The sequence below is a fragment of the Chanodichthys erythropterus genome, chromosome 12 (assembly GCF_024489055.1).
Source record: "Chanodichthys erythropterus isolate Z2021 chromosome 12, ASM2448905v1, whole genome shotgun sequence".
Taxonomy (NCBI): domain Eukaryota; kingdom Metazoa; phylum Chordata; class Actinopteri; order Cypriniformes; family Xenocyprididae; genus Chanodichthys; species Chanodichthys erythropterus.
In genome coordinates this window covers 46,176,633-46,204,545 of record NC_090232.1, presented here as the reverse complement: position 1 = coordinate 46,204,545, position 27,913 = coordinate 46,176,633, and the positions used below count along the sequence as shown (strand labels likewise).

The window sequence follows — 27,913 nt, the reverse complement described above, 5'->3', positions numbered from 1 at the left end:
TAAGAAGCTTAGACTGACATTTAATATCCAAAACCATCTATTCTGTTATATAAAATATCCATATAATAATGGCACTTTTTTTTTATTTCCTGATCATGATGTTTTAGTCCTCAGTGTTGTTTGAGTCCACAGCAAAGACATCTGAAGAACTTGCTGTACTGCTGCCTGACCTGGACAAAAATGAGACGAGAAGAGCTCGGTGACTTCATGATATCAATTTAACATAGTGGAATTTGTTTATAATAAACAAGTAGGAAAAGGGTGTTTTAAAAGGCTCATGAATTGAGAACTCAACTTTTATTTGAGCTTTTGATATATACGAAGTCATTGTACTGTAAGAATATCCTGTAAGTTTCAGAACTGAAAACTTCCTTGTTAGGCTAATAAAAGCTTTTATTGACACCAGGCCCATCAAATGACTGATCCTGGAATTTGCCTATATAAGTTAAATGCCGTCTCCGCAGAAGAAATCATTGCCTACTTCATCATTGCAATGCTAGCCCTGCCCACTGGCGTGTAAGTGAGATGAGGATGAGAGAAGAGCGATACAGGACTTATAATAACATTATCTTTCAATTGATCCTAATGCTAGCAATATGGTTATTTATTTTCAACAATGTGAATTTCTCAGTTGAACTTTATTTATTTCTATTCGTTATTTCACTGTGTATTTCACGTTATTCCAAATACTGTCTCTGGAGAGAGTGAAACGGTTTTGGAGCAGGCTGAATTAATTACAGAGGACAAAATAAAAGAGAGAGAGAGAGAGAGAGAGAGAGAGAGAGAGAGAGAGAGAGAGAGAGAGAGAGAGAAAACCCTTGAGAAGGCCAGGCCTAAAAGTTTTAAGTAGTTTTAAAAGTATAGAGTTTGAAAGCATTAATGCTATGCAGTCAGACACCCTTGTAGAAGGCTACGTTCTTCTGACCTTGCGAGAACGTTCTAAAGAGGACATTTGCTGAGTTAACAGAACATCCTATAGTACTAGTCCCCTAAACATTCCCAGAATGTCCTGAATGTTCCCTAAAGGTCCACCAAATAATGTCCCCCAACCCTTAAAAGAACTCCACACCGTTTTGTAGTCATGAAATGGCCTGATGTCATTTGACATTTGGTTAAATGGCCTAAATGTTCAGAGAATGTCCTGAATGTTCTGTAAACATCTGCCCCCAAATAAAATATTGTACCCTAGACCATCTTGGAACGTACTGGTAACATTTCTAGGCAATGTCCTTAACACCAGTGGGGACATTCTGAGAATGTCAACATACAATTTCTAGCAGGGACAGACAAAATTAGAATTTTAGATAATTGGCGTTTGAATAGTTTTGGCCCATTTGAACATTACATCACAGGAAGGAAATAAAAGAGTAACAGATTAAACAACTGCTTCTGACATTTATCTATAAAAGACACTGACTGTCAAAAAATAACAGGACCTGCATGAAAACAACTGTAATATATTACATATTCAGTTTTTGACATGGAATATGGTGGTAAAATGAGTTATGTCTGACCTCATTATTGAGGACACAATAGACCAGGAAGATGAAGGTTCCCTGCTGGGAGTTCAAGATCACGAAGAGGATCTCATGCTCCTTACTGCCATTAGTGAAGAAACCCAGAATCCAGGAGCAACCAAGAACCACAAACTGAGCCAGTGTTTTAAATACCATAATCCTGCAGAGAAAGAAACACACACACACACACATATATACATATATTAGTTTGCCCATTTATAAAGAGATGAGGGGTGTATACATTTTAATGGTAGGTTTATTTTAACATTCTGGGGTCTGAGGCTGACTTTGTTACAGAGCCCCATGTTTGTCTTCCCCTGTGACCTAGTTTCCCCGTTCTGTTGATTAGTTCATTTGATCCACCTGTGTCTTGTTAATCATCCCATCACCTTGTTTAGCTCCCTTTGTTAGTCATCTGTATTTATACCCTGTGTTCCCATTCACTCCTGGTCCGTTCTCGTTGTTGTCAGATGCTAGTTTGGTGTACTCTGCCTTTGTTTATATTAAAGTCTTATATGTTTGTGGAAATCTGTTATCTGCCTCATCTCTACACCACCAGCCTTAACAGAAGAATGGACCAATACAGTTTTTGCGGCGATTTTCTTTTTGTTTGTTTTTTCCCCTTTCTCCGTCACCATGGACCCTGCTGTTGCCCTTTTGTGCCTGGAGCAGAGGGACCGCTCCCTGGAATCACACACCCTGGCTTTTTTGGAGTTGGCGTGCCTCACACACTATCCAGACCGCTCGCTCTGCGTGTTCTACATCTCCAGCCTTAGTGAGCGGTCCCGGGCACGCCTCCCAGGGAGCGGTCCTCAGAAGGACTTCGCCGCACTCGTGGAGTGGGTGCTGGTAAACAACAACTCTCCGTTTACCATCTGCCCCGCGGAGGATGACTTCGCCGCCAGCCCCACTCCACTGCCAGAAGCCAGTCAGTCACCATCGACGAACGTCACAACGGAGATGTTTCACGAGCCCACCGCAGACCGAGGAGGCCAGCCCACCGCGATGGATGAGCCAGGACCGAGGAAAGGATCGGACCGTACCATCGCCCCGGAGCCAACCTCACAGCAAGGTTCTGACCAGGTGCGTGAGCCGGTAACATCATCTGACGTCGTGGGAGTGCTTGTGGAGCTCGAGGGCTGGGAGGAAAGCTCCGCCCACAACACCACCACAATGGAAACTATGACTGACACTGGCAAATATGCTGAGGAACTGAAAGACATTTTTACAGTTGATTTAATTGATTTTTTTCGGAGAGGTGACTTCCCATTCCCCTGATTCTCCTGTTTTTAATGATTCTCCTGAGCCTCCAGAGGACCAATCTCCAGTGTTCTCCAGATCTCCGTCTCCTGAGTTCCCTGTCTGCCCACCCAGCCTCCCTCTCCCGCCTCCTCCGTCACCCAGTCTCACAGCCAGTTCCTCAGCCCCACCATCACCTCTGCCCTTCAGCTGCTCGACATCTCCCACATGCCAGGTGGGGATGTCGAGCATCTTCAGGTCCTCCACTACATCCACTCAAGAGGATCCCCTGCCTCCACTTCCAGCCTCCACGCCCCCTGCTCCACCTCGGCCCGTCGACACTTCGGCGTCACCCTGGCTCCTCCCTCCCTCGGCTCCACCGGACACCATCGGCCATACGGCTTCTCCGGGCTCCCTCGTCTTTCCGGCTCCGCCTTGGTCAGTCGTCCACCTGCCTGCACCTACGGCTCCGTCTGGCTCCTCCTTCCCTCCAGCTCCGCCTACATCCTCGGTCCCACCGGCTCAGCCTCTGCCCTCTGGATGTCCGCCTCCTCCTCGGACGCTCGTCGCCATGGCTCCTCCTCGGTCTCCAGGACCATCGGCTGCGCGTGGGCTCGTCGGCTCTTCAGTTACACCTGGGTCTCCAGCTGCATCTCCGTTGGTCGTCCCCAGGGTGTCGTCTGCCCCCAAGCCGACTCCACCATGGCTCCTCCCACCTGCAACTCTACCCTGGGGCCTCGTCCTGGCTGGCTTCTGGGGTAACATCTGGCTCCTCCTGCTCCTGGCTTCCCCCTGGCTCCTCCCACCCTCCACTCCCCCTTGGACTGTCTTTGTTGTTTTCTATGGACTCTTTTCTTTTTTGTTTGTACTCCGCCCTCCTCCAGAACCCCCTCCCTCCCTCCTCTGGACTCTTACGGCGCGAGGACGCGCCTATTCGGGAGGGGGCGAACTGTTACAGAGCCCCATGTTTGTCTTCCCCTGTGACCTAGTTTCCCCGTTCTGTTGATTAGTTCATTTGATCCACCTGTGTCTTGTTAATCATCCCATCACCTTGTTTAGCTCCCTTTGTTAGTCATCTGTATTTATACCCTGTGTTCCCATTCACTCCTGGTCCGTTCTCGTTGTTGTCAGATGCTAGTTTGGTGTACTCTGCCTTTGTTTATATTAAAGTCTTATATGTTTGTGGAAATCTGTTATCTGCCTCATCTCTACACCACCAGCCTTAACAGACTTGGGGTCCTGGAGTAGTTTTGACATGCCCTGACATTTGTGCTTAATTATAGATTCTTAATTATAGTGCTTAAATTATAAAATATAAATGATAAATTATAGACTCATTGTTTCTTTGTAAGTGGGCAAACTTAAATCAGCAGGGGATCAAATAATTATTTTCTTCACTGTATATATAGGGGGTAATCAAATCATGATTGTTACTTGGTTTGTTTCATCTGTGAAACTTCAGCGTGCAGATTTTTGAGAGTTGAGTTCAGACTGATGGTGATGTTGATGAAGAGAATCATGTTTAACTGAAAAGTAGAAACAACAACTTTTGAAATAACAGTCAATCACATTGTTTTCCATATAATATAAATTAAAATCAAAAGAAATAAGAAATGTGCTTACCACTAGTATGACACAAACAGGACCCAGAAAACTCCAGATGAAACCTTTATCCATTTTGATCCAGCAGCTGTTTAGAGGAAAATACAATATAATGACTAGATGAATGTAGAAATTGCTATTTCTGGTGTTGACTGTTGAAATATTACAGATTTAAATCTTGTGGGTGACTTTGATAAAACATGCCAGAAAATGTATTTTATCAGATGCCTGAAATGTAATAAAATCCCAGAGCTACATACTGTTCGCTGCCGTAGCCTTCAGGAACCACCGCAGTAGACACGCCCACTACAACCAGAGCAACCATGTATCCAATCACACACAGGAATCCACTGCTAAGCACCTCCCTCTTTTTGGAGCTGATCTGTGATAGGTTCTTCACACAGATGAAGAGCAGCACAGCTTCAATGAACATCCACACAAAGCCAGAGAGAAAGAGGAAGTGCAGCACACCTGATATCACGGCACACGACACCTGGAGACCAAGAGAGACGGTTATGATGATTCTAAGTGAGGCTGTGCTGAGCTGTAGGGCTCCTTCATCATTCTCACCTGATGAGGGCGTATGAGGCTCAGGAACTGTTGTGTGAGCAGGAACAGAAGGTGAGCCAGCAGAAGACTGATGCAGATGTTGATTCGAGCCACATTATTCACTCCAGGACTCCACTGACAAAGGGCAAAGGTCAAAAGGGCCAAACTGAAGAACACCAGCCCCACGATCACACAAACCAAATTCAACATCTCCAGCAGTGAGTCGCTCTGAGAAAACATGTCAGAGTACATGAGTGCCCAACCTGTTCATTTCTAGAATGGTCACTACTAGTGATGCACTAAAATTTCAGCCACCAAATTTTTTGGGGCAAAACAACAATTTTCGATTATTGCCAAAACAGTTTTGGAGGGCTGAAATCACTGACCGAAATAATTCTGTTTCATAAGCTCTACTCCAATGACACGTTTTGACTGTGTTCTATTTTGTGCACACAAAATGGATAATATTCTGTGCTGTTTTCTGTTGATGCATGAAAAAAAGAAAAAAAAATCATTTAAATGTGTAGCGAGCCTGCCATCCAATAACTCTTTTGATTTTATCAGCGAATTCAAACAATAAATGCTGTTTTGGTGCTCTTTAATGTGGCGTGACAGATCATTGTCACATATCATTTCAAGTACTCATGAACCGATCATCTCTTCCACTTCACTACTAGTTATAGCACCAAATAAACTTGAATCAACATCAGAAGGTATTTACAGTAGAACTTACCAGGATCGTGTCTCATGTCTCATGGGAAAAACGTCAATAAATCAGCTTGTAAACATTCACGCAATGTTACATTTAAAGGCAAGCCATTCAATCACCATAAACTCATTAGTTAAGTAGAAAAAAATTTACATTTTGATAAACATATTGTAAGCACTTGATTACATTTTTCGATTAATGGAATTCATTCCTTTTTGAAAGGGAACTTGCGCCTTGTCTAAACGCTAGAAAAACTGAGAAAAACAGACTACCTAAAAGATTTTGGATCTGTGTCCGAGATATCAGACACAAAATGACACACATGAGCTGTGCATTCTCTGTCTGGGAGAAGAGCAAGCATGGGAAGTTCTCGAGGGAGAGTGAGCGTTTTGAATTGTGAGCGTTTTCCTTTGAGAACACTCCATTCTCATCTGGCTCTCTTCTCGAGGGGAGAGAGTTCAGCACCTGTGCCTGGTGGTTTGGGTCCCAATTGTGCTGAGGCAGAGCGGAAACGCAGATCATGGGGCTCTCAGATGGAGTTTGAGAGGGGTGTGGACCTCTCGCGTGATTCTGCAGCTTGTGAGACTGAGCTTCTGGGAGAAGATGCATTGTCAACTGCATACTCAGGTCCAGTGGCGAGTGCTCTTCCAGCTGAGCAGTAGAAGGTTGAAGAGGATACTGAATCCTCTCAGCCATCCTGCCCTGTGTATGCTGATTTACTGGAGGTTATGGAACGCACGTGGTTGGCTTGATGATCGGTTTCTCTCTGGCCATAGCCCTCCAGCTCTTGTGGGCCTTCCATTCCTTCCTGACCTTCATGCTGAGGTCAAGAATGCATTGAAAAATCCATATTCGGTGTGAATTCATCCAAATCAGCAGGCAAATTTTGCTGATGTTGAGGGACTGGGAGAACTTGGGTATGTGTCAATGCCACAAATTGATGAGACGTTTGCGAACGTATCGTATCAGGGCGGACATTGACACTAAAGGCTCCAACCCTGCCATCTAAACCCCTTAAGGTGACTTCACGCTTAAATGGCAGGGCATACGTGACAACGGACCAGGCTGGTGCTGCACTGCACATGATGGCTATGTTGCAGGCATACTAGGCTGACCCACTGAGGGACTTAGACCATGGGCAGGGTCTCTTCCCTAAAGAGGTTGAGGAGTTGCACTGAACCATGGATCTTGCTCTCCGGGCCATGGAGAGGCATCTGTGGCTGAATCTGGCTGACATCAGGGAAAAAGAAAAGGGCATTTTCCTCGATGCGCTGGTTTCGCCCTTTTCGAAAAGTTCAGAGAGGCAAAGCCATGCTCAGCACCATTCAAGACTTGTATACCACTGTGGTCTGAGTCCTCTCCCAGGCAATCTGGACCTGGAGGAGTAGGACGCAGAGGAGGCAAGACTCAAGAAAGAAGAAGGATCTGAGGGAGGTGATCCATCAAAAACACTGTCAGCGAAGAAAGAACTTTTGAAGAACTTCTGTAGATGTCTGACAGAAATAAAGTCAGTCTGGTTAGTAATAAGTGAAGCTGGTAATGCTGTTTGTGGAGTTGTTTAATCAGATCTTCAGAGATTTAAAGTCTTTTATCTTCAGTTCATCTAAGGCTGTGGATGAAGAAAGTTGTAGTTTGTGTTCTTATTTCTCTTTCTTTCAGTGTTTGTTCACAGCAGGTGTTTGAATGATTGAAAGAATGTTTCAGGAACATCACACTAACCTTTAAATAACATTCTACTAACATTAAGGAAACTGAACATTTTCTTGTTCTTGGAATGTTACAAACCAACGTTCCAAAAATGTTGAATTTTAAATAAAAATTAAGTTGAAAGAACGTTTGAGGAATATTATACCTTTAAAAAAACTTTCCTCTAACGTCAAGAAAACAGAACCTTTTTTTTCCCGTTCACAGAACCAACACTGAATATTTAGAGAACGTTCTTTAAACAAAATTCTGTTAGCTGGGATGTTTACACAGAACAATTATGTAACTAGCTAGCAGAGCCAAACAGTGTTGTCCTTTATTTATGGTCTTGCTACAATGTAAAAAATAATGATAGAAACTATTAATTGAAAACACATCAACAAATAATAAAACATTCTTACAGTTTGTGGTAACAAAAACTCTTCTTCTTCTCTAAATCAGCCTTAGATGGCCTTGCTCCCTTTGTTGTGTATCCTCAGGGGCAGGGTTTATGTAAAGTTTAGGGTTAGTGATGTCACTAACCTGTGAAGAAGCTTGTTGTAGTCCCTACCAGACATTTGTTGTAGAGAATTATTTAAATGAAAATATCTCCCTCTGGATTGAACTTTGATCATCGTAACTTTGCAGACATTGTCTACGCTCTAACAGCAACATTACACACTAAATAAAGTTACAAAATTTAAATCATATTCAACCACCCCTTTAAAAAGTTGGTTTTCAGCCAAGCGCATCCTGAATTTTCATTCCAGTGCATCACTATTCTCTGTAAATGTTAAGCATCTACTGTAGATTGCATTTGAATTTAAGGAGGTTTTACTTGTTCTATTTTGTTTCTATTTCTCTATTTCTATTTCCAGTCTGTCATGTTCTCGTACCTCTGGTGGTCTGCTGGTTTGCATGATGAGAGCGAATGTTGACAGATGGACACAGGAACACACAGTGTAGCTGCTGTTGGTCTCTAAAACAGAACAACCATCTACAATCCACTCGCTGATATTCCAGTACACACAGGACAGAGAACCATTGGGGTCGAACTCCTGCAGAAAGAAGAAAGAACATGAAGAAAATATTACAAGACTGAATATTAGATGTTTTCAGATGTTCATCAGTTCTCAGGTTGGACAGAAACACATTTCAGTCTCTCACTCTGATGTGTTTGAGGGTGAAGCTGACTGGTTTGGTGAGTTTAGTGTTGGTGGTTTTGGGAAGAGTGGCTGAGATCACAGTGGACATCATGGTTTTAATCGTGTCATTTGATGTGTTGAAGAAGTCGGGCTTCAATAGATTCTCCATTGTGTTGAAGCTCATGAAAGCCACAGCAGTTGATCATGTGTGAAAGAAACAGAAGCTTTGGTAAAACTTTACAATAAGGGTACATAAATAATCATGTACTAATACCTGAATTAGTATTTAATTCAACATAAACTCATGATTATTGAAAGCATGAATCATGAACCAATGAAGAAATATTCTTAACTATTATTGGAGTCATTATGGATTCACACATGAATAAAGGCAGCCTTCACAGCAAAAACTCCTGTGTTAAGTTAACTCTCCTGGGAGTTTATTTGAGACCACACTCACCCAAAAATGAAAAGTATGTCATTAAATATTTGTTTAAGTCAAATTAAATAATTCCCTTTGCACTAAAAACAAACACTTTAGTATAGGGAACACATATAAACTATTAACTATGACTTTTCCCTCAATAAATTCCTAATTTACTTCTTATTAATGGTCAGTAAGGTAGTTGTTAAGTTCAGGTATTGGGTAGGATTAAGAATGTAGAATTAGGTCATAAATCATTAATATGTGCTTCATAAGTACTAATAAATAGCCAGTATTCTAGTGATTTGCATGCTAATAAGAAACTAGTTAAAATATCCTAAAATAAAGTGTCGTCTTCTTTCTTTTCTTTTTTTTTTCTTTTTTTTTTTTTTTAAGCTGAACAACTTTTGAGAAATCCCTTGGATTATATTAAAGTTGATCTTGTGCTGTAGACTCACAGTTCTGCTGTAATCAATAATATAAATCTAACTCAGAGATTGGGTTCTAAATGAGTTCAGTGATTCTGGACAAATAATGATAATGTGAAAACATAACCGACACCATCTGATCATCTTTTCTCTTTGCTACAACTTAGTTATAACAGCCCAAACAAAAGCTAATGTTAAAAAGTCAAGGGACAAGAACTCAATGATAGTGACTTAAAATTGTGATTTTCTCCTTTGGTGATTCTGCTTGTTAACTTGTACACCATCAGGCTGTTAAAAGTAACACTGAAGCAGTGTTAGAGTTAATTAGATACTTAAGTGGTTAATTAAGTGATGATTGTTCGATGAAGACCCCTGATGATAACGAGCAGGATCACTGAAGGAAAGAGAAACACAAGAACTACAACTGACTTCAGTCACAGCCTTAGATGAAATCAACTGAAAAGACATTAAATCTATCTTATTACAAACCAGACTGACTTTATTTCTGTCATTTGTCTACAATTCTTTTTTAAGAATTAACAGGTTTAGATGCTGATTATTTTATTAATGTTTGGTCACCATTATGGTGGTCGGTGTCCCTTTACTTGGGCAGGTACTCTTGCTTTTTATGTTAAGTTTGTGGTCTTTGTAACAGTGTTATTTTTTATTTATTTATTTATTTTTTTTTACAAATGATACCACAAACAAAAGCAATCAGGTGATATGGTTTATACCATCTAATAGAAAACTGATCAAATAAAGAAAACATCTTCATCAGTTTGATAACACACTGATGATGATGATGACTCTGAAATCTTCTCTAAAGCGTCGAAGGCCATAGTCAAAATGTTGGTCACAGTCTAATTTATTGATTAAATTAACTGACACATATTTGATCATGTTTCTCTTGAAGACTTACATTCAAAGGAAGCACTTGAGCTGTAATGTTCTCGATCTGCTCAAGAAGATTTTGAAAACATCCTCCGGAAGTCTGACTCTGAAATCACATTTGAGCTTATCTTATTTTCTTATTCCTTATTGTATCTTTGGTCTGTTATTGATCGAATGCACAGTAAATTTACCAGTGTTAAACTAACACTGCTCAGAGTCCACTCTCAGGGTGTTATAAGTAAGCAGTGTTGAAGTTAATGAGGTAATTAAGTGATTAATTGAGTGATGATTAAGCATTATTGAAGACACCTGATGATAACAAGCAGAATCACTGAAGGAATGAGAAAAAACAAGAACTGCAACTGACTTCAGCCACAGCCTTAGATGAAATCAACTGAAGATAAAAGACATTAAATCTCTTAAAGATGATTAAACAACTCCACAAACAGCATTACCAGCTTCACTTATTACTAACTAGATTGACTTTATTCCTATCATACATCTACCGAAGTAGTTATTAATAATATTTTGACTTGTACATTGTGGTGACCAGTGTTTGCTGTAGTTGGGCTCTTGACTCTGGGGATTTATATGTTTGAGGTCTTTTTTAACAATGTTTATTGGTACTTAATGTTCTTTTATTTTTCATTGGCTTAGTAGCGATTAGACATTTAATATATTTAGGATAAAAATGCTTAGACAAACATGGACAAAAATAGTGACATGTTTCATGCCGCAATGCATGCTGAGAGACACCATTTTATAAATCCTATAGCTTCCATCATGCATTACGGCATGAAGTATGTAACCATTATCAAGATTCATATGCTGATTCGGTAACACTTTATAATAACTGCACACTATGAAGCATTAGTTAAGCATTAGTTAATAGTTAATTAATCACTTATAAAGCATTAATATACATTAGTAAGTAGTTTATAAATACAGCTATAATTGCTTTATTCTTGATTTAAAAGCATATCTATAATGTGTTTAATAATTGTATTTTCATACTTTACTAATAATCAATTTATTGTTTCTAAATTAAGTATTACATTATTTACAAACCAGTTATTCAGGAGTTGTCAGTAGTTCATTTAGTAAGTGTAAGTAAATGATTAATAAACTATTTAAACATTCATTTATACATCTTATTATTTAGACACATAGTAATAGTTACTTAGTGTGTTAGTAAATGTTTTATTAACAAATATTCCTACTGCAATTCATGATTAATTCAGGTAATTATAAAACATTTAGAAGTAGTCAGTTAACTATTTTTGTGAGCTCATCTAAAGTGAGGACTATTTATGCTTTGTAAAGCTTTTATAAATGAGATTTAAAGGTTCAGTGATCTTCTACACTGCTGTTCTCTAATTTTTAAAGTTAGTACTGAGGTAGTTTTGACACTAGGAATATTTTAATAAAGCATTTATTAACACACTGAGTAACTAATACTATATGTATAAATAATAAGATGCATAAATGTACATTTAAATATTTTATTAATCATTTACTTACACTTCCTAAATGATCTTATGAACCACTGACAACTCCTAAATTACTGGTTTGTGAATAATGTAATACATAATTTAAAAATGATAAATTGATCATTAATAAATTATGAAAATACAATTATTAAACTCATTATAGATATGCTTATAAATCAAGAACAAAGCATTTATAGCTGTATTCATAAATGGCTTACTAATGTCTATTAATGTTTTATAAATGATGAATTAACTATTTACTAATGCTTAACTAATGCTTCATAGCGTGAGTTATTCTAAAGTGTTACCGCTGATTCTTGATATCTGTGTGTATTCAGATGGTGTGCTTTAAAAATAATAATAATAATAATAATAATATGTAAACCTTTATTATTTTTCAGATTATGATTAATATCAGTGATGTGCAGTTCTTAAAACATAGCCTATATATTCAACTAGACTCTGAGTAAGATCAGTAAATTACACTATTACACAATGATTAAATACTGATCATCAAGCCAACATCATCTGAACAGATTTTCTCTTACTGTTCTTGTTATAACAAACACAGTTACAGCAGCCTGAGAAAAATGTAATGTTAAAACATCAAAAGTCAAACTGCTTAACTAAAGCAAACACTAACTACCGTAATGGTAACTTCAAACAGAACTTATTTTCAATAAATTATCAACATCTAAACCTCTGTTAATTCTCAATAAGAACTTCAGTCTGGTAAGTAATAAGTGAAGCTTGTAATGCTGTTTGTGGAGTTGTTTAATCAGATCTTCAGAGATTTAATGTCTTCTTTTATCTTCAGTTGATTTCATCTAAGGCTGCGGCTGAAGTCAGTTGTAGTTCTTGTGTTTCTCTTTTTTTTCTGTTCTTGTTGTTCCTCTTTCTGTAAGTGATTCTAATAGCAGGTGTTCATCACTAATGCTCAATCATCACTTAATTAATCACTTCATTATCTAATTAACTTAGTGTTTATTTAACACTGAGGATTTTGTTGTGTACAACTTCAATTTTAGGAACTCAACTTACCGTGCACCCTTCCTGAAGCTGTATATTTATACCTACAATGACAGTCAAAAAGAAATAGAACAGCAAATGAAAATGATGTAATTTGTAAAATATTATAAAAGCAAGGATAAAAATAAATGATAAATGTAACTGTAAGCGTCGGGGCTAAATTTTTTTAGATTTAATGTGAAAAAAGTAACAGCTAAAAATGATAAATGATGAATAATAATGAACAAATACCCAAATAATAAAAAGAGCTCATGTAAATATAATTACCTGCGCAGTGTGTTGAATTACAGATAGTTGGACTAACCAGCTCATAGACATAACTGTCTGGACAGGCTTTGACTCTAATGGGAAAAGACCCGTAATAGCAGCTGTAATTGTTCCAGTGACCACAGACATCTCGAGTGACGACTCCATCCTTTACTGTTGGGTGTCCACCACATATCCACAGTGGGACTTCAGTGCCACAGCTACACTTCTCGACACACACGTCTGAGATCTGAGCTCTCTGGCCATTAATGAAGAGACGATACCAGCCGCTCCAGGAGACACTGTAGTCACACTTGTAGTAGTGTGATGTCTGACTGCTGTTGGCTCTCCATGGATCGTCCAACACAGTGTAGTTGTAGCAGGGGTCAACAGAGAGATAATCTAAAAAATTAATTATATAATTATATAATATATATATATATATATATATATATATATATATATATATATATATATATATATATATATATATATATATATATATATATATATATATATATATATATATATATATATATATAATTATACAGGGTTGGGGAGTAACAGAATACATGTAACGACCAGGTAACGACGATACATATTTAAAATACAAAATATGAGTAACTGTATTTCATCATGGTTACATTTTAAATAGATGGTAATTAAATTAAAGTTAGATCCGAGAAGTATTTCAGATTACCAAAAGTGATTACTTTGAATTTTAATGTCATTTATTTAATTTAATAGTATAGTGCAGCCTGTTCAATTAGCAATCAACTGAGTGCAGACACACTAGTCACAACATTAAAATGGACAGGAAAATGGAAAGCCCTGCATGTAATTAATTTTTCTCATGTAAAAACAAAGGGAAAACAATGACGTAACACCACAGTGCAATGCAAGCTAACATCTAATCTAAAAAAGCATCTTGAGGTAAGCTGTTCTTGATCTTTGAAAAAGTTTATCCAGTAACTCTTATGTTCCTATTTATGTTATAGTACCACCAGATGGCCAGTCACCACATCCTTTTTCACATGACTACAAAATGAGCTCTTATATGTGTATGCTGAGTTTAGTAAAAATATCCCATTCTGTTAACGAGTTATAGCCGTTTTAGTAAAAATGGCCACTTTAGTTTTGCCGGCCACTAGAGACTGTGAATCAAACTTTCGGAGATATCAATATTTATTGACAATCAGACGCCATAAAATCTTGCTGCACCGGTTTGGTTGTGATCAGGTCAAAAACTTAGGACAAGTTTGCAAAAGTAGGTTTATTACAAAAAAAAAAAAAAAAAAAAAATGCATTTTGTCCATCTTGAGCCAAGGATTACAATGATTAGGAGTTCATACTCCTATAAAAGCGGGAGATTGTCAGAAAAAACGTCATTCGAATGTGCGTTGGTGCTCTGCCTTTATAAAGAGCCACCGAACGCCAATTACACCGAATCGTTCTTCAGATCGATTCTTCAGATTATTGACTGGTCACCTTCTGAACAAGCCCAACATAGAAGTTGATCGTTAAAGAAAAGTGGACTTCAGTGGACTGAATCACTGATCTATAATTTTCTCAGATATGTTTTTCAATGATTCAATGACATTACAAAGTGAAACCAATGCAGGTGTTTTTCATTGCATGTTTTTCAATGTAAAAAAAATATATTTCAGTTTTTATAATTTTTAGTGAAATTATTTGGTAGTCAAAGGTGTGTTTGTATGGGGTGCCAGATTTGTTTAAATGTTTAAAGAGGGATACAACCAAAAACATTTGAGAACCACTGAACCACAAAACTTTAAATGATTTAATAAAAGCATGATCAAACATGATCATTATCATTCGGCCAATATGAAAGTGTGACAATATAAGCGCTGGTGACCCTTTTTACACATGGCTGCACTGTTAGCTTCCCAGTTCAATTTTTCATCATTAATAGTCCCAAGGTATTTATAATATTGCACATATACTCAATAGCATGACCTTTAATTAAATTAGCTTCGTTCATGTGATTGTTCCTCCTAAAATCAATGAGCATATCTTTAGTTTTTGATATATTAAGCTTGAGGTAAGATGGCTCACACCAGTGTACAAAATCATCAATAACTGGGCCATGGCTTCTCTTATTCTCCCAAAGACTAACCGAATCATCTGCATATTGTATGATGGTTTCATTGTCATATGATCTTGCTTATTAGCATCAGGTGTTACTACTAATTGTCAATCATCACTTAATTTATCACTAATTCTCTCATTAACTTTAACACTGCTTCAGTGTTATTTTAACACCCTGTAGTGTGGACACATGTACACTTAGGGGTGTTAATTTAACAATGGGGATTTTGATGAGTACAAATGAACATTACTAGCAGCTTTTTACATACAATATCCTTCAGACATAAGACATTATTACTAAAATCACCAGAAACATGTTGATTTCACAAGATTTAGATTCTAATACAGACTTCCCTTTAATTCTTTGAAGACATGAATGATGCAAAACTACAGACATGTATATCTTGGTAAAATGTTAAAAAACTCAACACATTACCATTTGTAGTCATCTCTGGTGTGACAGTTAAGGTCAATCTAAGTGTTAAGATATCTGAAAAATAATTCAACAAAAATTAATCAACAAATCAAGAAGGGCACAGTGAAAAAAAAGAAAAAAAAGGCAAAATCTGAAGACCAGCTGAAATTTGAAAACCAAACACTTTCAGATTGCTTAACAAACCTCCAACAAAAACATCATCATTTATGTGTCTCAAATGCAGTTTGACTCCAACCAAACAGATCTGTGTCAGCACACAAAAGTGAAGTGTAACCAGTCATTACATCAGTGTGAAAATATATATATATATATACTTACGTATAAGTATATATATATATATATATAAATATATATATATATATACTTACGCATCATAACAGAGATGATATTCAGTGGTCTTATAAACCCTGTCATGAAATATGAAGAAAGAACAAAAAACAATGTTTTGTAATGTACAGAAGCCCTGAAAAAAAAAAAAACGGTCGTAATATGACAACACGGTCTACAGAGTCTTTTTTATAAACATGAATTCAACATAAAACATATAGTAATACATTCAAAATGTAAAAAATATACAACCTAATCGACTTTACTGCAAAAATGTCATTCTTGTAATTCAGCCAAGAGGTCATGCCTTGACAAATCAATCTTCTACTGGTCATCTGTCTTCAAGTGATGGGAATTCACAGATCAGAGTTCACCAAACTTGAACTTAAGAATGCAGTGAAGTACGAAACTTTGTGCACGAGCTTGCGTTTCCGGTCTGATGCATTTGCATGCATTTTAATGGAAGTCAATGGAACAAAAAATGCAGTGTGACCTCCCCATAAGTCGCTATTATGACATAATATCTTGTTATTTCCAGATATTAAGTTGTTATTTCAAGATATTAAGTCACTATTTTGACATAAGTCGTTGTTTCGAGATAGTTATTTCAAAATATTGAGTCATTATTTCATCATAAGTCGTTATTTTAACACATGTCGCTATTTCGTCATATGTCATTATTTCAAGATATTAAGTCATTTCAAAATATTAAATCGTTATTTCGACATATGTCGTTATTTCGACATATGTCATTATTTCGAGATATTAAGTCGTTATTTCAGAATATTAAGTCATTATTTCAACATAATAACTCATTATTGTATATCTAGTTTCATAAAAGACGTTCTCAATGCAATGTCTTCAGTGGCGAAACAGTAGCGTGTCGTCTCGCAGTTCCAGCTTTTACTGCAATAGCCGTGGTTTCGAATCTGCTTTTGCAGAGCCTGCTTTTTCTCGCTATTTTTCCACCACATATCAGAAAGGCATTTTTTTTCAATAAAAATGAAAATAACCTGCCTAATGAATGTTTAATAATATTAAAAGTATTTATTGGGTAGGGTTCGGGGAAGGTGTTGGGTGGGTTTTTATTTTCCCAATAAGGCAGCATCCATTTAATAATTTAAATAAATATAATCATTTACAATGCAAATAACTGTAGATGCTATTTACACTAGTGAAAGTAGCGATACATTCTATTTACACTAAGTGATGATAGCAGCATTTTCTCTTTCGATATTAGCTACTAGAGGGCAGAATAAGACAGGGAATCACACACAGTTTCTGTTTTTAACATCTCATGTTAATCTTGAGTACCTATAGAGTAGTATAGCATCCTTCATATCTCCAAAAAGTCTTTAGTTCTACCTCTTGCTCTCTCGCTCTGGTCGACGTGTGCGTGTGCTCTTCCAGGAGAAGTGCCCATACAAGGAATTCCGAGCTTTCTGATATCACACAAGCACATACTCGAAAAAAAGATCCTGAGATTTAAGAGGATTTGGATTTTTGGCACAGAAATACTCCGTTATAGGTCGTGTTTTGAAACTTTGGCCATGTTTAGCATGAGTGTAAATAAGTCAGAATGCATGAATATACCCCCCTTTAAGGAAAGGTGTAGGGAGGGTTTTTATTCTCCCAATAAGGCAGCATCCATTTAATAATTTTAATAAATATACAATAATTTGCACTCAATGATATTATTGCATCCTGTTAATGTACATAAATACGGAGGTGCAAATAGTATCATGCCAATACAATGTACAGCATCTAATTGTTATTTACACTTCTTGCAAAGAACTGCTACTTTTACAAACCCGATTCCAAAAAAGTTGGGACACTGTACAAATTGTGAATAAAAAAGGAATGCAATAATTTACAAATCTCATAAACTTACATTTTATTCACAATAGAATATAGATAACATATCAAATGTTGAAAGTGAGACATTTTGAAATGTCATGCCAAATATTGGCTCATTTTGGATTTCATGAGAGCTACACATTCCAAAAAAGTTGGGACAGGTACCAATAAGAGGCCGGAAAAGTTAAATGTACATATAAGGAACAGCTGGAGGACCAATTTGCAACTTATTAGGTCAATTTGCAACTTGATTGGTATAAAAAGAGCCTCTCAGAGTGGCAGCGTCTCTCAGAAGTCAAGATGGGCAGAGGATCACCAATTCCCCCAAAGCTGCGGCGAAAAATAGTGGCGCAATATCAGAAAGGAGTTTCTCAGGAAAGATTGCAAATACTTTGAAGTTATCATCATCTACAGTGTATAATATCATCCAAAGATTCAGAGAATCTGGAACAATCTCTGTGCGTAAGGGTCAAGGCCAGAAAACCATACTGGATGCCCATGATCTTCGTCTCCGTTAGGCCTCCTGACCGTTCCCACTACTCGCATGCACTCTATGGGTGACAGGGCTTTCTCTTCCTTTGCTCCAAAACTCTGGAACTCTCTCCCCTGTGATATTAGACATGCAAACTCTCTTAGTGCTTTTAAAGTTTCTCTTAAAACTTATTTCTTTAGACTGGCTTATATGTAATCTGTATTTTTATTTCTCTTCTTATTTTGTATTGACTGTTTTTTTAACTTTGTACTATATGTAAAGCGCTTTGAGGATATCCTTTTAAAGGCGCTATATAAAATAAAGTTTATTATTATTATATTCATAAAATAATTTTTGGGCAGCATGAATTAGTCTTTACATTCTAATCATCACAAGAAATTCACCTTTATGAAGAGAAGAATCCAAGAATTCCACAGTTCTGACAGTCTGATGTATTTCTCTTTATCCAAAAGCCACAGTCAGAGGAAACGTTCCTTTATAGTTCAGAGGAAACAAACAAATTAGCTTTGGCATTGATCCATAACTTCTATTTGAGTTATAAGTGAAGACAGTTTTAAACATTTATAATTATTGCTCATGATTTTTTTTTTTTTTTTTTATGGCATATGCAGGCAATTAAATACTGAATGAAAATTGAGTATCAATATCCGTAGGTAGGCCTATTTATATACAGATTTCAGTTTCGAACAGTCGTCAAAATTTGGACATTTCTAAAGGAAGTTAAAGGGTTTAAGAGCCCTGACCTTGTCAGACCACAAATTACTCCACTAAAACTCCACACAAATCACACATCAGTCCATCTACACATGCTGCAGTGTGTTTGATTTAAAAAGACTAATGAAGATCATTATAAGCAAAAAGAAGATCTTACCTGATGTAAGCTGATATGTAGTGATCCTCTGCTGACACGGCTAACTGAAAAAGTCCACTGTCTTGCACCGTCATATTCAAATTGAAATACAAATATATGCATAACATTATCTCATGTCCAGTTCATATGCATTATATTTTCAGTGACCATCTACAGCATCATATCTGTTTTTCTATCTGCTTGTCACAATCTGAAATATAAAGCTCCGACAATGTGAAAAAGAACATTTGTAATGTTGTTGTATTTCAGATGCTGAATGTTGATGTGAGTGTATAAATAACACTGTCATTGTTAACTTTATTTAAATCATGTTTTATGTCATTTATACACTCACAGACATCAACATTCAGCATATGAAACACAACAATGGTGACATGATCTATGCCAGCATACAAAATTATGTTTCATTAACAAGGTTCGAGAGGAACAGGTGCAGATAATTAACTTAACTAGCTCACTCAGTTAATCAATGCAACCATGACAAGAGGTATAAATACAGCAGACTTACCTCTGCTTCCCAGAAATTATGATATTTATGTCTATAAGACAAGTCCTATAGGAATCTATATGATCAGTTCCAAAATATGATAAAAATTCTAATTTAGAATCATGTACAATTTTCTTTCTGGAATCCTTTAGGATTTTTTCACAAGGACATGGAGTCATGGACGTCAACATCTGAACCCCTGTTAATACGAAATTTTGTAAATTTTTGGAAAAAAAACAAACAAACAAACAAAACAAAAAAAAACTGAATAATACGTGAAGCTGGTAATGCTGTTTTTTAAGTTACACTACTCACAAAAAGATATTCGTGAAAATTATGGAAAATGTAAAAAGTTCATGCTACAGTAATACCATATCATGAAAGTAGGGCATTTAAGTAGCATGCAATGGTAAATTCTTCATCTCAAACAATTTATTGAAACAAAAGCTAACAACAGTGGTGGGTATACCAAAACACAAAATGTCAATGTCTCAATAACTTGTCATGTGTCCTTGAGCATAAATTTCAGCTTGACAACAACATCTCATGCTGTTCACAAGTTGACTTATTGTCTGCTGAGGCATGGCATTCCACTCTTCTTGAAGGGCTATGCACCAAATAATACCAAATAATGGCACAGATTTATCAACATTAGTGCAAGCAGACTTGTAAAGTTGCTGCTACTTACTTGTTTCATGTGGTGTCATATTTTTCCATCACAGCCTCTGATTTTGCCATTTCCTGTGGATTTTTTCTTTTCTGCAACTAAACGACTAATCTTTTTTTTTTTTTTTCAAGGTCTTTATGACAACATTTAGCAATTAAATAGTAAAAGATTATTTCTCAATATGCAAAATAGACTAGTTAATGATTTAGTTAAAAGTTAGTTTACATTTTAAAAGCAACCTATTAATAACTTCCATTCCTTTAAAAGGAAATAACGTCTCGGTTACGTATGTAACCCTCGTTCCCTGAAGGAGGGAACGGAGACGTACGTCATCGACGAATTGGGATATCGCTTAGAGAGCCCTATCATCTTCGTGTAAAATAAAAAAAGCCAATGGAATTGGCGTGCGATATTTGCATAATGCGCACCGCCCCCGTCAGGTGTATATAAATAGGGAGCAGATGCAATCGCACTCTGTTTTTCGCTGAGGAGACAACTGGTGTCCGCGCTACAGCGAGGGTACAGAAACTGTGGCGACGGGACGTACGTCTCCGTTCCCTCCTTCAGGGAACGAGGGTTACATACGTAACCGAGACGTTCCCTTTCAGTCGGTCACGTTCGACGTACGTCAGTAGTGACCGACGAATTGGGATCCCAACTAAAGCGCCACAGTTACGAAACCCCTTCCAGTGCCCAGCGCAAGCTCAGCCGCCCATAGCACCGGCTGGCGGTGAAGGGGGCGAGCTTACACCGAGAGAGTCTACTGCTGTCTAACCAATACCCACTAAGTAAACTAGACACACTGGGGAAGCGAACCCATGAGGGACGCTGCGGAGACCACTACCTACCCAATGGGGTAGGAGTTTACGTGGGAAATACACACATGGACTGGCCCGGGGGGCAGTACGCATATGGAGTCCCTGGGATGGCTCCACCTGGTAGGGGGAGACTCATCTGACAGGTGACAGCAGAGCTGGCTCTGCTAAGGGAAAGACACGGACTCGGCCCGTAGGGAGTTTTAAACCGTGGAAAATACACATATGGGACCGCTCACGTAGAGGTCACGACATATGGGCCCCAGCCAACAGACAGCGTCAGCGACGGATGTAGGCCTGGCATCAGACACTCCGCAATGTCCGAGCCGAAGGGGGAGGCGGAGGAACTCGACAGGGTTCGCCAAGCGGGGAACACGACTGGAGTGAAAGTATGCACGTATCCGGCCAGTGGCGGGAATGGCATTGCAAGCCGACACTTAGAGTGGGTACAACACGTCTACCGACTAGTGGATGCGAGTACACGTGAGGATACCGGCTCTACACGTAGGCTATAAAACCTAGCGAACGTGTTTGGTGTCGCCCAGCCCGCAGCTCTACAGATATCTGTCAGCGAGGCGCCATGAGCCAGCGCCCAGGAAGAGGCCACCCCTCTGGTGGAGTGGGCTCTCAACCCGAGCGGGCAAGGCACGCCCTGGGATTCGTACGCCAAGGCGATGGCATCCACTATCCAGTGGGCCATCCTCTGCTTGGAGACAGCCTTTCCCTTCTGCTGGCCTCCATAACAGATGAAGAGCTGATCTGAGGTCCTGAAGCTTCGCGTTCTGTCCACGTAAACGCGCAGAGCGCGGACGGGACAGAGCAAAGCTAGGGCTGGGTCTGCCTCCTCCGAGGGCAGCGCTTGCAGGTTCACTACCTGATCTCTGAAGGGAGTGGTAGGAACCTTGGGCACGTATCCAGGCCGGGGTCTCAGGATGACGTGAGAATCACCGGGCCCGAATTCTAGGCACGTTTCGTCGACCGAAAATGCATGCAGATCCCCTACCCTCTTCAGGGAAGCCAATGCAACCAGAAGAACCGTCTTAAGAGACATTAGTTTCAGGTCGACTTATTGCAAAGGTTCAAAGGGATGACCCCGGAGAGCTGTGAGAACCAGGGTCAGATCCCAAGAGGGAACGGAGGAAGGGCGAGGAGGATTCAGTCTCCTGGCCCCCCTCAGGAATCTGACGATCAGATCGTGTTTCCCCAGGGACTTACCCTCAACTGCATGGTGATGTGCGGCAATAGCGGCAACTTACACCTTGAGGGTGGAGGGAGACAGCCTTCGCTCCAACCCATCTTGCAGAAAGGAAAGCACGGATCCGACCGAACATGATCGGGGGTCCTCTCGGCGAGAGGCGCACCATTCGACGAACAGGTTCCACTTCAACGCGTAGAGACTCCTAGTGGAAGGAGCTCTAGCGGAAGTGATGGTGTCTACAACCGCTTGCGGGAGATCACTCAGAACCTCCGCATCCCGTCCAGGGACCACACGTGGAGGTTCCATAGATCGGGACGCGGGTGCCACAGGGTGCCCCGTCTCTGAGTCAGGGGGTCCTTCCTCAGAGGAATCGGCCAGGGAGGGGCTGTCGCGAGGAGAATGAGGTCTGAGAACCAGGTCCGAGTGGGCCAGTACAGAGCCACTAACAGAACCTGCTCCCCGTCCTCCCTGACCTTGCACATGAGTTGTGCGAGAAGGCTCACTGGGGGAAACGCATATTTGCACAGACCCGGGGGCCAGCTGTGTGCCAGGGCATCCGTGCTGAGCGTGCCGCCGGTCAGGGAATAAAACCACTGGCAGAGGGCAGTTTCCGGGGAGGCAAACAGGACTACCTGGGCCTCGCCAAAATGCTGCCAAATCAGCTGGACCACCTGGGGGTGGAGCCGCCACTCGCCCGCAAGTGGATGCTGCCGTGACAGCTCGTCGGCTGCACGGTTGAGCACACCTGAGACACGAGTGGCCCGAAGGGACCTCAGATCCTTCTGACTCCACAACAAGAGATGGCGGGCGAGTTGCGACATGCGACAGAAGCGTAGACCACCTTGACGGTTGATGTACGCAACGGCCGTAGTGCTGTGTGAGCGGACTAGAACGTGCTTGCCTGACAACAGCTTCTTGAAGCGGGCCAGCGCAAGACGAACCGCTAGCAACTCGAGGCAATTGGTATGCCAATGCAGCTGAGGCCCCGTCCAAAGACCTGTCACTGCATGCCCGTTGTATGTGGCCCCCCATCCCATGGCAGAGACATCTGTGGAGACCACAGCGTGCCTGGACACTCGTTCGAGGGGTACTCCGGCCCACAGGAACGAAGGGTCCAACCACCGGACAAGGGTGCGACGGCAGCTCGGTGTCACGGGGACACGGAGCGTGCCGCACTGCCACGCCCATCTCGGGACCCGGCCGCGGAGCCAGTGTTGAAGCGGTCTCATATGAAGCAATCCGAGCGGCGTTACCGCGGAGTGGAGCCGCTGTCCTGCACTTGAGCGAGCTCAGGCAGTTCAACACCGACTGGACGCGCGCCTCGGTGAGACGCGCAGTCCGTGCGACCGAGTCTAGCTCGAGACCGAGACAAGAGATCCTCTACCCGGGGGCGAGTTTGCTCTTGTCCCAGTTGACCTGAAGACCCAACCGGCTGGGAGCTACAACCATGTCGGGTAGGACTTTGTACTGACATGCCCGACCCTCGAACGCAGACCGACCTAGGAAGGGTCTGTGTCGAGGCAGAATCGAGACATGAAAGTACGCGTCCTTCAGGTCTATTGCTGCAAACCAATCCTGGGGACGGTCCAGGATTGGCCGTAGCCCACCGCCCTTTTTCGGTAAAATGAAGTAGGGGCAGTAGAACCCCGACTTCATATCGGCTGGAGGGACCGGCTTGATTGTATCCTTCGCCAGGAGGACAGCAATCTCCGCCCGGAGAACAGGTGCACTGTCCAACGACACCGGAGTGAAGTGGACAGCCCTGAAGACCGGGGGATGCCGGGCGAACTGAATCGCATAGCCGAGTCTGATAGTACGAATGAGCCAACTGGACAGGCTGGGGAGCGCTATCCACGCTTCCAGACACTGAGCCAGCGGGACCAAAGGCACCACAGACGCACCGGGGGTGGGGCAGCAAGGCAGAGAGGGACCCGACTCGGACGGCTTGGGAGCGGCCCGGAGTGGGGTCGGACTCTGCGAGGCAGCAGTGTGCATGGGAGACGGCGCACGGGACGCGGTCTGCGCCATCACACTGCCGCCTGCTGGCGAATGGGGAGGGAGCTGTCAGCGGCGAGGCGGAGCCTGGCACACTGGCAGGCACCCCTTGTTGTGACCTGGAGTTTGAGGAAACTGCTCTTTTTGTGGCAAAGTGGGTACCGGAAGATGGACAGCCACCACAAAATCCCCCCCGGCCCTCCTCCGGGGGTGTGAGAGCAGATGGAATACTCTCCCAAAGGGCAGGAACCTTCCGCTCCAGGTCGCCCGTCTCAGGGCCGAGTTTTCCCAGACCACTTGCCACCTGGCTGGCAGAGACGGGCTGGGCACCACGTCCGCGACCGGCACCCTGCTGTTTGGCTGGTGTAGGCTGCTGCTTTGCCAACTTAGCAGGGGCGGAGGAAGACGCAGGCGGGCGCCCTCAGCGACGAGCGGGCTGAGGCTGAGCCACGGGCGGCTGGGTGGAGGCAGCAGCGGACCGCCGTGGCATTACATGTCTGATAGCCTCAGCCTGCTTCTGTGCAGCGGAGAACTGTTGGGCACAGCTCTCCACCGCGTCGCCGAAAAGGCCGACCGGAGACACGGGGGAATCCAGGAACCGATGTTTGTCGGTCTCCCTCATGTCTGCCAAGGTCAGCCAGAGGTGGCGTTGCTGGACTACCAGAGTAGACATCGCCTGGCCAACAGAACGCGCTGTCACCTTCGTTGCCCGGAGGGCAAGGTCAGTGGCAGCGCGCAGCTCCCCAAGCAGCTGTTGGTCAGGACCTTCCTGGGGCATCTGCGACAGCGCTTTTGCCTGATAGACCTGCAAAAGGGCCATCGCGTGCAGGGCAGAGGCAGCCTGCCCACAGGCACTGTAAGCTTTCTCAGTCAGACCGGCTGAGAATTCACAGGCCTGGGACGGGAGACGCGGCTCACCGCGCCAGCCAGCGGCCGTTGGACACAACTGCATCGCAACAGACCGCTCGACTGGCGGGACCCTCGCGTACCCCCTGGCTACCCCGCCGTCCAGGGAGGTGAAGGCGGACGAGGGACCAGGCCCTGTACGAGCCCAATACGGAGCTTGCCAAGACCTGGTCACCTCATCGTGTACTTCCGGGAAGAAAGGCATTGGGGCGGGACGCTGGATTTGACCAGCGCGACCCCCCCCCCCAGACTTCAGGAAGGAGAGCCTCGACCTCAGCACTGCGATGGTCATGTTCCCGCAATGGGAACATGAACCATCCACAAAAGCTGCTTCAGCGTGCAGAATGCCCAAACACGAGATGCAGCGATTGTGCCCATCAGCAGGGACCAGGGAACGACCGCACCCATCAACGCACAGACGAAATGACATACTGTCAGGGTTCATCTGTAAAGCTCTTTTAGAAGGGGAAGTCAACTCACTCGTGCTGAAGCAGAGTGCGATTGCATCTGCTTCCTATTTATATACACCTGACGGGGGCGGTGCGCATTATGCAAATATCGCACGCCAATTCCATTGGCTTGTTTTAGTTTACACGAAGATGATAGGGCTCTCTAAGCGATATCCCAATTCGTTGGTCACTACTGACGTACGTCGAACGTGACCGACTGAAAGGGAACTGTGATTTCTTATTGCATAGCTGCATCATTAGAAAGATAATTACAATAATTTAAATGAATTTCCAAGTGCCCATCCAAATGGAATACCAATCTCCATAATGGTGAGTTCAACGAAAAATATTTTATGAAAATTAAACAATTCCACACAGTGTGCAGAGCACAAATGGTTTGCTAACAAATCTTGCATTAGTCACATTTTTCCATTGTTGAGAAACAGGAAGTAGAATGACCCCCGGTGACTGATATTTGAACCCCATCCTCTTAATCTGCTTAACATTTTGAATTCACAATGAGCTCACAGTATGAGTATCACAGAATGAGTATGGTATGATGTCACTGTGATCACTGCATGATCTCACGCGTTAACTGGGAAGGAAACAACTGATGTGTTTTATTACATTTCAAACAGCTCCATTATCAGTCTCACAGTGGAAAATAAAACCATGTCCATACCAGCTGGGCTGGAATGACACGGACTGGAACAGTTAAGCAATGAGTACAGTTTTGCCGATGGTGGAAAAGCGACTTATGATCCTATTAAATGACTTTACATTGTATAATTCACTTTACCACATAGGCATTTTTTAATTATTTTTATTATTATTATTTGAAAGCATTTTCATTTCCATATTCAGCTTTTATATTAAGTCAACAAAAACTATTAGAGTTAGATTTTTTTTAAGAGTCTGTAGACATATTTTTGTCCTCCACCAAGAAAATCTTGAGTGATTAAAGATTAAATAATATAGAGATAATGAGCTTTACCTCAATCGGATTGACTGCTGTAATATTAAAGGTCCCATGACATGCTACTTTTTGGATGCTTTGATATAGGCCTAAGCGGTCCCTAGTACTGTATCTGAAGTCTTTTTCATGAAATTCAGCCTTGGTGCAGAATTTCAGCCACTACAAGCCAGTCCTACAATTTGCTTTCCTCAGGACTTGCCGTTTCTGGGTCTGTAGCTTTAAATGCTAATGAGGAGGAGATAGGTGGGGCAAGGTGGAGGGTGGGTGTGGCCTTAACCAGCTTGTGGCCACTGTAGCATGTGCTAATGTTGACAGTGGATGTATGGCAATGGCTTGTGACACGCAGTCATTCAAGCGTTTCCGTTTGACCCAGAATTTGATCCGGATGGAGAAGCTCAGCAGCTACAGCAGGATGTCTCCGAATGGTTAGTTTAAAACATTGTGTCTGGATACAGTACTTTTGTTGGTTTATGTATGCTGTTACAGTTATCACGTAGCTAATGCTAGCCTACATTGTTGGCTCTTCATGTTGCTCTGATTTGCTATCGTATATATATATATCAGCTATAGACACTAACCAGCGCCACTAAATTAGTCAGACCTCTGCCATTATTACAAAGACCTTCTCGGATAGGTGCAGTTGTGGAAAATGTGCTACCATGCCAACATCATTTATTTCTTTAAAAAGTTTTTACGATCTTATTACAATTACATCAAGCTCTGCAATCTGGAAATGTGGATATTACGTGTGCCAACAGCAGAACGGTTATCCAAACAACAAAGAAATGTATAACACTCGCGTTACAGTGTGTGTATTCACACACACACTTGATGCTGTCTACCTTTACATTAGCGACAGTAACTGGGCTGTATTGGCCCATGTTGAGGAAACAGTCGTCTGTGAAATGTGTGCCGCAGACATAAAAAAAAAACTTTGGGAAGTTGTATTGGCACATTACCAGAGAAAATAAAATTAACCCACTGTTTCTTCATTGCATCGGATGAAGGAACTAAAAAATGACTAAGGTGTTCATTTGTACATCCAGACACTGAACAACTGCCATGCTTCGCTCGTTTACAAGCCATGATGTTTCTCGAGGAAAAAAATATATATATATTGCGCTCGAATCTCACGGTAGTAGCTCATTTTCTCATGGGCGAGCAAAGCAGAGAAAGGGGAGGTAACCTTTCCCTGTATGACGACATACAGGGAAGATTCCAGATTGGGCCATCTGAGCTTTCATTTTCTCAATTTACCCAGGGCTCGGTTTACACCCATCGCCTTTTCTGGCCGCTGGGGGACCATATGCAGGCTAGGGGAACTCATCATAATGTTAAAAAACCTCATAAAGTGAAATTTTCATGCCATGGGACC

The 27,913-nt window shown here is 41.3% G+C and overlaps 1 protein-coding gene across 1 annotated transcript; it reads right to left on the bottom strand.

Moving 5' to 3' along the window:
• Positions 1–110: 110 nt before the first annotated feature.
• Positions 111–19,119, bottom strand: LOC137032397 (adhesion G protein-coupled receptor E3-like). Its single transcript, XM_067404153.1, has 10 exons — positions 19,046–19,119; positions 12,719–12,750; positions 8,467–8,648; positions 8,196–8,357; positions 4,929–5,135; positions 4,619–4,851; positions 4,380–4,446; positions 4,191–4,282; positions 1,515–1,677; positions 111–170 (listed from the first exon to the last, which is right to left on the bottom strand). The coding sequence occupies exons 1-10, from the start codon at positions 19,117–19,119 to the stop codon at positions 111–113; spliced, it is 1,272 nt and encodes a 423-aa protein (XP_067260254.1).
• Between the last annotated feature and the right edge of the window lie 8,794 nt (positions 19,120–27,913).

Coding starts and splice junctions, on each gene's coding strand:
- LOC137032397 (XM_067404153.1), bottom strand. CDS start 19,119: ATGACGGTGCAAGACAGTGGACTTTTTCAGTTAGCCGTGTCAGCAGAG. Junction 8,649..12,718: donor AGCTTCAGGAAGGGTGCACG/GTAAGTTGAGTT, acceptor TCTTTCACACAT/GATCAACTGCTGTGGCTTTC. Junction 4,283..4,379: donor CTGTTTGTGTCATACTAGTG/GTAAGCACATTT, acceptor TCTACTTTTCAG/TTAAACATGATTCTCTTCAT.